At 35.4% G+C, this 14,419-nt stretch overlaps 1 protein-coding gene across 11 annotated transcripts in view; it reads right to left on the minus strand.

The window, feature by feature from the left end:
* agap1 (ArfGAP with GTPase domain, ankyrin repeat and PH domain 1) overlaps positions 1 to 14,419 on the minus strand; it is a 348,474-nt gene that overhangs the window by 24,807 nt on the left and 309,248 nt on the right. For all 11 annotated transcript variants that reach the window (XR_012407727.1, XR_012407728.1, XR_012407726.1 and 8 more), the window contains 3 exons: positions 13,219 to 13,373; positions 9,773 to 9,863; positions 7,848 to 8,070 (listed from right to left, as the gene is read on the minus strand). Coding sequence is in view for 8 of the 11 variants with exons in the window: in XM_001921491.9 (XP_001921526.3) it covers positions 7,848 to 8,070; positions 9,773 to 9,863; positions 13,219 to 13,373 (469 nt within the window). In the remaining 3 variants the exon portion in view is untranslated. The remainder of the gene's footprint in view (positions 1 to 7,847; positions 8,071 to 9,772; positions 9,864 to 13,218; positions 13,374 to 14,419) is intronic.

Here is a 14,419-nt window from a genome sequence, read left to right on the forward strand (position 1 = left end):
TGAAACAAAGGAGTGTGCAAAACTAGTCCACAATGCCTGTATTTCACACTTTAAGATATTCACGCTTGGTGACAGGTTGCGAAACGTCAGTGTCGCTGAGGGTTGGCAGTGTGAGATGCCAGCGAGCGCCACCCTCCCAATAAGTCACCACGAGGCGCAATTAGCAGAGCTGTCACTCCTACCCTGCCTGGGCCGCTAATACAGACCGGCACCGAGTGTGTGAGGCAGGGGTGCGGGGGGCTCTGGTGTCCATGGCAGCACCACACTAATTAAAAAAATGAGACTGCAACATGGCCTGGCTGCCACCAAAGAGCACTCATGCCAAAACCTATCGCCTACTGGAGAGAGTGTGTGTGTGGTCAAACAGTCCCAAAAATAAGCCCATAGCGGGGTCTTTGAGCAACCTTGTGGAGTTTTAAAAGCAATGGAGGTGTGAATTTAACACAGGCAGTAAAAGGTTAATGGGTATGTTTAGAGATTCTCTCGGGGTCTATCATACGTAATGGCCAGGCAGCCCAAGAGGAAACAGCAGCAAAGTTTCTCTTCAAAGCAAATGGCTAAATACAAAGAACGAAAGGAGGAATAATAATCTGATGTTTATGTGGATTTGGCCACAAAATTTAATTCGCAAAAGTAATTTTATTTACATACAGTAGAAAGAACATTAAATACAAGTATTTACTTTAATATTTCCAATAAGATTTATGAATATAAGATATTTTTAAGACACTTCTATACAGCTTAAAGTGACATTTAAAGGCGTAACCAGGTAAATTTGGTTAACTAGGCAGGTTAGGGTAATTAGGTAAGTTATTGTATAATGATGGTTTGTTCTGTAGACTATCGAAAAAAAATAGCTTAAAGGGGCTAATAATATTGACTTTAAAATGGTTTAAAAAAAATTTAAAACTGCTTTTATTTTAGTCGAAATAAAAAAAATAAGACTTTCTCCAGACGAATAAATATTATCCGACATACTGTGAAAATTTCCTTGCTCTATTAAACATAATTTGGGGAAGATTTCAAAAAGAAAATCAAAATCATAAAGGGGCTAATAATTCTGACTTTAACTATATATATATATATAGGCACATTTTTCAAATGCCTTGGACTGATTATTTTTTTTTATATCTTTAAGAATTCCGCATCCCAAGAACTCCGACACGTTAATTAGCCCTGAAGCATCTTTTGTTTCTTTTTGGATTTCATGGTTGAACTATTGTTCAATCATTAATTGTAACATAAATATTTCTTTAAAAATCAAACTTATTTTGACATACTTAATAAATTATAATTAAAGAACAAAAAATTATCTTTAATATTATAATATTTTAAATTATTAATTTAAAAAATGTTGCTTACAAACTGGTAAAACCTAATCACAAATGATTGCCATTAGGGCTGCACAATATATAGTTTCAGCATCGATATCACAATGTGAACATTCACAATAGACACATTGCAGCATATGCAATGTTGAGTTCGTATCACAATTAATCATTTGCACGTTTTTGATGCCTGTGATTGTATAATGGTTTTAAAAGCATTTTTGTATAAGAAACTGAACCATTTGTGACCTTAACTACGATAAATTTTAGTGAATACTTTTTTTTATCATTTAGTTACTGAACTTGACTTCTATTAGCTTCGGGAAATGATTAAACACTCAATTGCATCTTTTTCTTGATTATATTTATAGATTGTTACGCATGAAAATACAGAAATGCACTGCAAATAGCACAGACCACATCGAAAATGCACTCCCACTGCAAAATCATCCCAATCGATCTAACATTGTAAATTCTTTCCAAATAGAAATATTAATCTGGTGAAATTGTATTTATATCGCAATATACATCACAAAATAAAAAAAAATTGCAATGCTAGATTTTTCCAATATCGTGCAGCCCTAACTGCAATGTACAAACTAACTTGATTATTATATTAATAGATTATCTAAAGCTCTCAGTATTTTAATATGTCATCAAATGTTTCTTGTTTTTAATGTGGATAATGTATGCAGTGATTACACTTTGGTTAATAACAATTAGCCAATAATTAATAATCACCATGTTTAATCCAAAACAAGGTTTTGTGCAAAAAAAAAAAAGTAAATAAATCACTAAAAAGTAAATTAAGATGTTTTACATTTTAAAGCAATTTCAGAAAGCAGAGACATTCCATGCTTGAAAAGGAGGACAGATATCTAAGATATTTTTGGCAACATGTAAAAAAGCTATAACCCGGAAATGGTATAAAGAAGATGACTAAAGATGAATAGTTCAAAATTATAGCAGGAGTTGAGAAAATAGAAAAAATGACACATGCACCTCCATTACAATTAGAGATGTTGAAATGGAGTAAATGGCTGGCTTTCTCAGTATAATTATCTGTAATTGAACATTTACATAATTCTAGAGGTTATGCATGATTGTGAGAATATGTTTAGCAACAGTTTATTACCTTAAATTTTATACTTATTTTATTTATTTATTTTCTTGATGAGGTTAATTTAATATGTTCACATATGTATGTATATAGATAGATATATGGAATGGATGTATTTGTGTATATGCATATATTTGTACGTATGTATATGTATGCATATAAGTGTTATTATTTTTTGCTTGTTTGTTTGTTTGTTTTATTCCCACTGGTTATATGTTCCTAAAAAAATCAATAAAACCTAAGTATAAAAAAATTAAAAATAAATAATTATTTAAGTGCTCCTGATTACAAAAATGATATCATTAGGACAGTTCACTAAATAATAATTTCAGCTCAGCTTATAGTATCTGTAAGGGTCTACCCACACTAAGCTATCTGAACTGTGCCCAGGCGTGGGCATTTGCAATGTTCGGTTGGCCAGCCCTGGCCAGGTTAGATAATGTGAGCCAGAGTGTAGTTCACTTGTAACGTGAAGTGCACCAGAGCATAAAACTGAAGACAAAACCTTCCTTTAAAGGACTGTTTCATATGGACTTATTAATCATTCTTCCTTTCAATAAATGCAAACTGTCATAGTTTATCAAAGATGCAAACCCCTCGTTGCACATCAGCTGCCACCTTCAGCAAACCCCCTAATATGTGGAGCACGATGACTTACATGAACATTTGAGCATCAAAATGGGTGAATCTGATCAGCAAAAGGTTTGACTTTGTGTCACTGCATCCCAAACGACTTAAAACAATATGAATCAATATAACTAAAGCAATCTCCATTGTATGAAGGGAGCGCTTCTCTTCATGTTAAACGGAAAAGTCGCATCATCAATGAGTTAAGCATGCTCAAACGCTGGCATTTTTAGGACTTCAGAGAACATGAAAACTAAACTCAATGTTGAATACTCCTGATTATAAAAAAAATGTCAAGTATAATTTCAGCTCAACATGCAGTTCATTTAATATGATTCTTAATGACAATAACCAGAGCGGCACGGTTTCTCAGTAGTTAACACTGTCACCTCACAGCAAGAAAGTTGCTGGTTTGAGTCCCGGCTGGGTCAATTGGCATTTCTATGTGGAGTTTGCATGTTCTCCTTGTGTTGGCATGGGTTTCCTCTGGGAGCTCTGGTTTACAATCCAATGACATGCGGTATAGATGAACGTAAGCTAAATTGGCCGTAGTGAATATGTGTGAATGCGAGAGTGTATGGGCGTTTCCCAGTGCTGGGTTGCGCCTGGAAGGGCATCCTCTGCGCAATAGATAAGCTGGAATGTTTGCCGGTTTATTCCATGTGACGACCTCTGAAATAGAGACTAAGCTAAAGGAAAATGAATAAATGAATGATCAATGTCCAGTAACAGCCAAAAAGCAAGACGTTTTTTTTTTTTTTTTTTTTTTAATAGGTGTTTTCATCGCTTTCACAGACATGTACCCTACAAATTACACAAAATTTTATACATGTTAAACCCTCATCTTTAAATTTAAATGCAAGTCTTGACATTCTCTCAAAAACAATTAACAGTGTAAGCCAAAAGAACACGCAGAGGTTGCTGAGGCTAAATGCTAAACAAAACTGTGAAGACAGTCGGGTCAAGAAGAGAACCAGAAAGAAGAGAGAGAGAGAGCCTGACAACAGCATATCATTTCTGTTGTCAGATCCAGGTGAGCTGTCTGCGTGTGATCAGCCCTAAACATAATTCCAGCATGCAGAAGGAAAAATGATCTGCGCGGAGACAGAGGTGTAGAAGACAGCATCTCTCTCTCTTCCCCCTTTACCTCCAGCCCACCCCCCCAAACAGACCCCTAATTGAAAGACGAGAGTAGCCCAGACCTTGACAGGCGGGAGGTCAGTCTAATTGCTGCTGGCCATATTTAACATTAAGATAATCAGCCCATTAATTACCCTTTGGATCATTAAATCAGTCGCTTGCAAAATGAAATTTCGAGCTCTATTACTCACTTGAGAGACCACGAGGGAGGGTTTTCATTTATCAGCCACCAATCCTGGATACAGAGCGCACACACACCCGATGCTTAGGACACACGCTCGCTGATCAGCATTTAACCACAAGACGATGCTTCAAACGCGGTGCCAACGGTGAGACGCGCCAATCGAGAAGAGCACGCACTTCACACACATCAAACGCAAATCGCATCAGAAATAATATATTACGAGATGTTAAGACAGCACTGATTAGATTATGCTCTCAGACAGTCGCCACATTCAAATGCGCTTCTTTCAAATCAGATTGAAGCCATTTGGAGAGTTACAGGCCAAATCAATTCTAGAGCCCGGTGAAGGATGAGAAGACAGCAGATTACACGCAACAGAGCGCTGACAATATCACATGCGCACTATTATGGGGAGGGCTAAGTAGTTTTTAAAATGTCAGTTGATTTCAACAATTCTCAGCTATTTTAAAATGTATTTATGGGCTTTTCATTGGGTTGTTATTTAGTTTCCTAACCAGGTCTTATGAACCCCTAGGGCTCCATTTTAACGATCTAGGCGCAAAAGCATTAAGAGCATGTCCAAGTCCACTTTTACTGTTTTAAGGATGAAAAAAAATACGCTCTGCACCCCCACGCATGGTCTAACATGGTTGTGCTTATTCTCTTAATGAGTTATGGGTGTGTTTTGAGCATAACATGCATTAAACCAATCAGAGTCTCATCTCCTAATCCTGTCAAAAGTCAGTTGCGTAGTGCCATGGCGCGTTTGCAATTTACACGATTATGTAAGTGGAAAAACTGAACACTTCACTAGCGAGAAAACAGTTAAACAGAGCATCTGCAGTGCGAGAATAAAGAACAAGCCTTCTCCATTCGGCCTCTTTACATTCTCTACTTTTACTCTTTACTTTAGAGGATGAGGAAAAAGTGTTGTACGTAGTCCACAGAAGACATCCATTAGCCTACATATTTAATTTTGTTTGTTAAGAGCAAAGATTTGTTTCAAAACTATTCCTAAATTCAGTTCTAATTTCAAGCAAACAAAATTTAACAATAATAATGAATTGTGATAAAAAAAAAAAACACGTCCTAGTCTTATGCCCGATATGGTGATGCAGACGCCTCCAAAACCAGACAGGTGGACAAATCTAAACTTGTTTTTATTAAAACTAATATAAATATAATAAATACTACTATTACTTCTAATACAAATACAAACTGTCATAAATAAACTGAAAAAAGCCCCCCAAGATGAGGCATGGAGGCAGTGGTTTTTATTTTTAGGTAGAAATTAAGAACTTTTTGTACATTTTAATCCTTTAAATTTTTATTATGTAAAATATTTGTGTTTTGCTGTACATCCTGTGTGTATTAAGTAATGTGTAAGCATTTGTATCAACTAACATGCTCTTTGCTGGACTTTAGACCAGCTTTTAGTTGGTCAATGGTGAGGTCTATTTCAGTTCCTCAAAATAGCAATGCGCCAACAATGCGCACCTCTATAGACCAGCATACCCATGAGTCAACAAAGCGGCGCAAATGGATTTGCTATTTAAAAAACGTGTTGCAAAACGTGAAAATTACAGGTCTAAAAAAACAACAAATCACGCCATACATGTCTTGTATCTTATAGGTCCCTAGTTTCATACTGTAAGTGAAGTGAGTTTTAAAGATTGACGGGAATAAAATTCACAATCCAATTTAAAAGTCATATTATAAATAAATAAATAAATCGAATATACATAAATTTGTCTTTGAAAAAAAATGTTACAGTGCAACGTAAAATAAATATTTTTATATCCTAAAACATTTCAAAATCATTTAAATTTATTACTGCAATGAACAACCTGTAGCTGACTTTAGTCTTAAGTGTCGCGTGATTCTTTGCTAAGAATAAATGCCAATTTGATGCCCAAGAAACATTTTTTGTTAGTACACTGCTTAACGTTTTTACAAAGAACATTTTTACAGCATTTATTTGAAATCTTTTGTAACATTTACCACTTTTATACAATTATTTACTCTTTTTAAGAGTACATTTTCTTTACTTCGTTTTAATTTAATAATAGAAAAAAGTTCCCTACATTTAATAAAAAACTAGTTTAATTATCTAAATTCACACATTATTCAATACACTTAAAGATCTTTATATTTAAAATTATATTATATTTTAACATTTTGGGGTGGCACGGTGGTTCAGTGGTTACCACTGTCGCCTCACAGCAAGAAAGTTGGCATTTCTGTTTGGAGTTTGCATGTTCTCCCTGTGTTTACGTGGGGCTCCGGTTTCCCCCACAGTCCAAAGATATGCGCTATAGGTGGATTGAATAAACTAAATTGGCTGTAATAGATGAGAGTGTGAATGAGTGTGGGGCTGGCGCTGCGTAAAACATATGCCAGAATAGTTGGCGGTTCATTCTGCTGTGCCGACCCCTAATAAATAAGAAACTAAGCTAAAGGAAAATGAATGAATGAAAAACTAAAATAAATTGTTTTAGGTTAATATTATATAGGGCCTGATTTTAAGTAAATAAATTAGATTATAGATTTAAGAAAAAAAGGGATCAATGGAATTGATAAATGACAAGCAAACCTATGGCCGTATATATTCTTAATATTCTCCATACACAATATAATCCATGTTTTACCTTTAAATGCATCACGCTTATCCTTCAAATGTATTTCACATCAACGATCCACGAGCTCCGGTAAAAACATGAAAAAAAATCACACTGATATGCACTCTGTCTGTTTGAGCAGAAGTATTGAGGGAGAGCAGAGAGAGATGACTGCAGGACTGTGTCCAGTGACTGAGGTTAATTGAGATAATATTGACCCTCTCTGTAATCTCCTCTTCCCACTCAGGGGGCCACATGCCTTCACATACATAAATAAACAGCTACATGAGGAACTATAATCGCATTAGCACATTGACAACAGGCGGCAGAAAATGGCCGATCCATATCGAAAGATTTTCAGAGAGGAGGGGAGTAATTAAAAGGTGCTTCAGGTGACTAATGAGGCCGGCATGTAATGGGAAGTCGATATTTTGGCGGCCAGCAGTCAGCACTAATTTGTTATGATGGCTGGTGGGACTGAAGCCTCTCTCTGCCGATAATTACTCTGCTAAAGATGGAGGAGCATGGAAAAGGAAAAATCTGATTTTAGGGTTTTCCACACAACTCCACACACATATGTTGTAGGGTGGGTTTGCTTCAAAGTTAAAAGCAGCTTATTTGCATTGGGTGCAAAATTAATGATAGATGTGTGAATGCCACTATTCGATACGCCAACATTTGGGCCAATAGCTGATGCTGAAAGCAATATCTGTTTTGGAGAAGATAATTTACAGGTGACAAGTTTGTTATTTTTTTATTTTTTTTGCTGATTCCTAAACAAAACTGACTTTAAGGTGCCATACAATAAAAATCTGAATATAATTGTGTACCTGCTGGCATCTGGAGCAGGTTTTAGGCGTCCTTGAGCATTGGCCTCCCACACGCTATTAGCCAGCTCATTGCCAATAGCAGACATGACCTTGATGAGCTCAAGAGGCCACTCGTCCAGGTCCAGAGAGCGGACACGGGACAGGTGAGTACCCAGGTTGCGGTGAATGCCGGAACATTCGATACAGATCAAAGCCCCCAGGTTTAGACTGGCCCAGTCAGGATCTACAAAAGAACAAGATAAACAGAAGCAAGACAAAAAGAAGATTATGTCATATTCTTGCACGCTGACAAAACCATAAATAAATAAAAATACTAAAAATAAAAATATAAATAAATAATAATACATTATAATTAGGGTTTTTGCAGATTTCCTCAATTCAAATTTAAGATTTTATAAGACCTCTTTAAGACCATTATAAATGAAATTTTAGACTTATACAGGGCTAAACACTAATAATTAGTCCTAATGGAATTTGTATTATTTGCTTGCCATTTTTTTAGCAACATACTTTAACATGTCAAAACAAGAAAACTCTGGTTGTATAATATATATATATATATATATATATATATATATATATATATATATATATATATATATATATATATATATATATATATATATATATATATATAATGCCTATTTATAAATATTATTTCTACTCCCCATTAATCTGTAAATAGTTTTTGTATGAACGGAAGGTTATTTAAAGGGATATATTGCCCTGTTATTATCATCCTGAGGAAATTGTGTAATTGTTTTCAGTCTTCTTTCCCTCATTTTATTAAGATGGGGTTGTTGGTATTTGGATGGATGTCAGCCCGATTATGTAGCTGTACATGGACAGAGGAAAAGTAAGTAATGTTAATCAACATTTCAGAGCAATTAAGTCTAAAATTTTGTTTTTGAAATTTAAGACATTTAAAACATTTTAAGAACCTGCAAACACCCTGTATAAAGGAATTTATTATTGTGTGACAAATATGTATTTCCAGAAGTGATTATCTAATTTTCATTGTGTCTCATGCTCCTTTAGAAGTCATTATAGTATGCACATTTGATGTATAGTTGCATTCGTGTGCTTTACGAAGGGTGAAAAACACTGTAGATTAGTTTGGTGCTGTGTTTGAGTCCACTAGATCCTTTCAGAGGTAGACCCAGATATGTGATTTGATCAACTCCTCCAGAAACTATATCTGGGTGATAGAAGCTTTTAGCTATGTTTCTGACTGAGCCAAGCCCACTTTGATGAGCTGTTGTCCGGTGACAGCAAGAAGATTACCCCTTGGGACACCAACAACAGGCACTACGTCATAATTACGTCCCTACAAGAGCATCTGCGTTTAATGCAGGTTTTATGCACTGTGTCATATCACTCAGCTATTACTTTGACTGTTCTGGGGTGAAAGGAAGGCAACAAACTTCAAGCAGGTTGATCACTCCAGCCTGTGTTTTTAGATACATTAACCCACAAAATACAACTCTTTTTGTAGGGTGTTATCATCAGTTGTTATTATCATAATATATTAAAAACTATTTTAACATTTCTCTGTAGAAACTTATGCTTTTTAAAAAATATCTTTCTACATATTTTACATAAAATGTAAATATGCTTCAAAGTTAAAAACAATAAGAAATATTTACTAAGCTTCTCAGCAGAATATTAGAATTATTTCTCAAGGACCACATAACATTCTAATGGCAGCTAAAAATGTATTTTGCTATCAAAGGAACAAACTATAGACTAAAATAACTAGACACCTTTTAAATTGTAATTTACCTCCCATTTTTGAACTGTTTGCACTGTATTTCTTGAATAACACAAAGGGAGCCTAAAATATTTTAAATGTGTAAAATAATCAGTACATAGTATGAAATATAAACATCTCAGATTATTACAAATGTGTGCTGCTTAAAACTCACTCTGGGCTTCACAGTCCACACAGCGGGTGTTTCCTCTCATGTTCCTGACAGACTGCAGTGCAATGGCTTCTGATTGGCTGCTCAGACGAGACTGTGGGCACAATCATGTATGTTAAAGCTTATTTAAAATAAAATGACCCTTATAAGCATATCATTAAGCATCATCTGACAATTCTGACTACGCAGCAACATTGCAGTTGCATTGTTTGCTAAAATAAGAGAAAAAAATAACAGGGGCATACTATAGAAGGTAGGTCTAGTGAAATGCAATTTGCCCTGGCCTGAGGCATAAACACAGAGTGGGTTGAGAGTTATGGCTATGAAACAGGCATGTAGAATTAGTTAGGGTAATATAGGAATGAAAGTAATTACAATTTTTAAATATGTGCATGAATGCATTGAACACATACTGTACATGAATATAACAAGGTGGAGAGACATTTTAATTACCTTTGAACTTGATATAACATCAGCTCTTTGATATGAAAGGACATCAGTAATAACTATAAACATTTAAATAAGACGTTTTCCAGCTGGTTTCAAAAAGTATAGGCCATCCATAGAAAAATGTAGTGTTATAAAAAGTTAAATTTTTTAATTAATTCTTATATTTGCATGACGGCAGAATAATCAGTGTTCTGTATATATCAACAGCCAGTGAAGTATATTTAATAAAAAAATAAAAAAACTTTTTAACTTAGACACATAAATGCACACATTTCACAACGACATTTCAACAAAAACAAACCACAATGATATTATATATTTTTGCACTTCCAAATCCAAATTTTTTCCAGTAATGTCTGAATTAGGGTTGCACAATATAGGAAAAATCTAGCATTGCAATATTTTGTTATTCAGCGATATATATAGCGATATGAATACAATTGATGACTTGAATATCTCTATATGGAAATAATTTATTATTTTAAACTGAATAAATTATAATAAACAATCTATAAGCATAGATCAATACAATAAAGAAAAATATGCAAATTCACGATCTCAAAGTTTTGCAGATTTATTTTATTTTTTTGTGCAGTTCTGTGTCCTGATTGGCTGTAGACCATTGTCAATCAATCTCTTCTGTGTCTCATGTACAGTACAGAATGCGTTCAGCTGTGGATTAGTGACTGCAGGAAAAAGAACATGCTGGATGTCAACATTACCCACCCAAAAGTTAAAAAGCTTTATGAACCTTTAGCTGACAGCGATGAATGTTTGCGCCTGACAACAGGTTTGAATCTTTGTTTTAATTTTATAATACTGGACTTATTTTTCTACAAAAGTTTGAACTTTAAAAGTGTTTAATCGAGAGAAAAGTGTGAATATGTTAACGCCTGTCTGAGAAAAGTGCATAAAGTGTACAGTGAGTGGTTTTACAGCCTTAAAACATCTATAATAATTGTAAAAAATAAAGCTAACTACTTCACGGATTTCACCTATCTCAGGTTATTTTTAGAACATAACTTTCATGATAAATGAGGGACCCTAGTCTGAATTCAGAGAAATCTGTAATTTTATTTAGTGCCAGGCCATGTAAATGAATTACCTGTCACTGATGCAATATCCCCATTACTATTTTGTTAATAAAACATGTGCATCAGGTAAAGTAGTTGTAACATTACCAGTAATTTGCTGTAATGCTGCTCTGTGTGAACGCAGAAGGAACTAAAGGATTCGGATTTCTACCTTCCAATCCATCTTAGCATGGACCAATGTTTATCCTTTTCTCATCATCCTGTTTCTCATTATTTTTATTAAAGAAGATTATTGAATAATGAATGAAAGTTAACACATTCCTTAATATAAGAATATTCAGTGAATCTGCATGTCTCTTTGTAACTTTTCTGGAGCCACCAAACTAGGTCAGAGGTCAGAGAGACCTTGGGACTGAAAGGCTGAGGACTGGAAACAACTGTTTCTATTGTTATTTCTTTGAGTTAATACTGTCTAAAATGTCTACAGTAATTTTGCTATTTTTTACGCTTAATTTTTTAAAGTGATTTTACGTTTTATTCAAGACAGACTTTGTGTAGTAAGGATATAACTGCCTGAATGTAGATTATACCGGTTTTTAACCAGTTTTGATAAGGACGGCTGAGAATACACTCAGCCTTGGGTAAGAAACAGATTGTACTATAAGTTTGTGTGTTCTTTTTGATTGTGGATTCGTTTCACAGGTCTGAAGTCAGCTCTAAACAGTCTAGTGGATGTCTGATGTTTATATGCTTAAGATATTGTTCGGAATTGTACGCACGCACCCATGTGGAAATTTTCTAAGTCTATCTGTGTTTTAACCAATCAAGTTAGAACACCTATATGTATGACGCAGTTAATGACGTTATGTGAGAGTATAATTGTTATTGATTTGTGATTGTAAGCAGAGTGACCTAGGAACTCATGGCAAGTATTGAAGCTGGCTTCTGCTGATGAAACTGCAAACTATCTTCAGTAAACTTCATTTATTTATTTGAATCTCTAACTGCGGCTCTTCTTCATCTGACAGACTGGTCATTCTTTGGGTTAAAACTGTAAATTACCCCTACAAAACATTGCTGGAAAGAGCGTGTTCATGCTTAGAAAGCACTGACATGACACGTCTACTCCAGCCAATCAAAACACTCAGACACATTCACATCCATGCTGTTTATTAAAATAACCACCTTTGAATATTTTTCCAGACACATTTAGCTGCTGGATCTTAGTCAGATAATGTTTCTATCTTCCTTCTGAATTCAAACTGTGCAATAAAATATTGATAAAATACTTATGATAAACCGCTGTTTGTTTACCTTCAGGCTCTGCATCAGTTGCTTGACGCATGTGCATGTGAAGTGAAGGAGTGTTCCGGTGAGCGCCAGCAAATACATACTATGTACATCTCGACATATGTTTTTATCGAAGTTGTTCATAATACTTATCCACCCACAGAATTTGTAATGAGGTCAAATGTGTATACATTTAGCCGCGGTCTCTGGAACAAAGCAGCTGCTTGAATGCTAAAACCCGACCACTTCTATGTTTACAAATACAGTACAGCTGAAATAATTTCTGGTTAATGACTTCAGAATTTACAAGTATTTCGGAATTGATTAATTTCCAGAACGTCTTTGTCTGTGTGAACAGCACTTTTTTTTAATTTACCAGTAACATCTTTCCACAAATTTACTGGATATTTACCGGTATCACTGTGTGAAAGGGGCTAATGACTATATGATTCCCTGCTCTTTAAATGCGTCATAAAACTGTGTTTTGTTATGATTTCAAAATAAGCAACCACTAGTGGTGAACCCTAAACACTGAATTTATGGTCCACTGGAGTCCACTGCAAGAACAACATCATACTTGTGGCACCCTTGAAAACTTTGTTTCTAAATCACAGTCATATATAGCAAAAAAAGTGATGTACATTGTTTCAGTGCTTCAAATGGATTGATCTTTACCTTTTGTTTGCTGCTTTCACAGGACTGCAGACTTGCCAGAATCTGGCTTTCAATGGCCTGAACCCACGCGTCCCGCTCCTCATAGGATGTTGCCTCAAAATTCCAAGTCTGTCCCGTTAGAGAAACAATAACGAACTCAAAGTTGTCCTCTTGTTCTGTAGCAGAAGGAGGAAAAAAAAAATCAACAAAAGTATTATTAATTTACAGTTCATTTACAAAAACTAAAATAATATTTTTCCACCAATTTTTACCATTTTAATTCGTTCTAAGTAACTCATAAACATTTGGTGACACTTTATTTTGATGGTCCATTTGAGTATTAGTAGATTGTCTGCTTAATATCTGTTGACACTGCTCCAACAGACCCGACTATAAAAACTTACAATAACCCTAACCCCAACCTAACAGTCTACTTATAATCTAATGTAAGTTAGTTGGCAAGTAAATGCAATGTAACTTAAATTCAACATTTGGACCATCAAAATAAAGTCTGACCGAACATTTTATTAAATCCATGTTTCCAATTTTCTCAGGTCATCTAATAAAAATTACATGAATAAATAATCACTTTGGTTTGGGGATAAAAGTGACAGAGAAGGTTTCTCACCCCCCTGCAGAGCACCTGTTAGTTACGGGACACAATCAAATACCCCCCGACCTGCAGGGCTTGCCCCATGACCCTGGTCAGGATATGCTACTAATTACAGAGCAGACCCGAGTCCCGATCTGATCAACCATACTGCTGGTCTTGTCCACAATGCTCCCTAGGCAAAGCGACATATGGATCTGCTACCCAGGGCCTTGGTTAGGTTAATGGGCCAATCATGAGACAATTAGAAAAATGTGTGTGTGAGTGTCCGCGAGAGATCCCCATTTTCAGGAGTTTATCTCAGGAGTTTAAGGACAGAGGAGGTTATTTAGTGGTTCTGAGGGTCAACATTTGGAAAGTGTTAGGAACAAAAGGCCATTGACTGCGTGATCAGAGGGGACAGCAATGGAAGGAGCACGCAGATGGCTGGAACAGAGAACCTGCATTGATGAGATGGTGTTGTGTCACAATCAAAGGGATCCCTCCCTGAAACACGATCTGAGGCAGTGAAGAGATCACACACTTTACACATTCTGTTTATAATTTACTCTGGAGGGGAGCAATTACATAATGAAGAAGTAATCAAGGAAGTAATGTCCTCCACACACATAC

Source organism: Danio rerio, chromosome 6 (genome assembly GCF_049306965.1).
Source record: "Danio rerio strain Tuebingen ecotype United States chromosome 6, GRCz12tu, whole genome shotgun sequence".
NCBI lineage: Eukaryota > Metazoa > Chordata > Actinopteri > Cypriniformes > Danionidae > Danio > Danio rerio.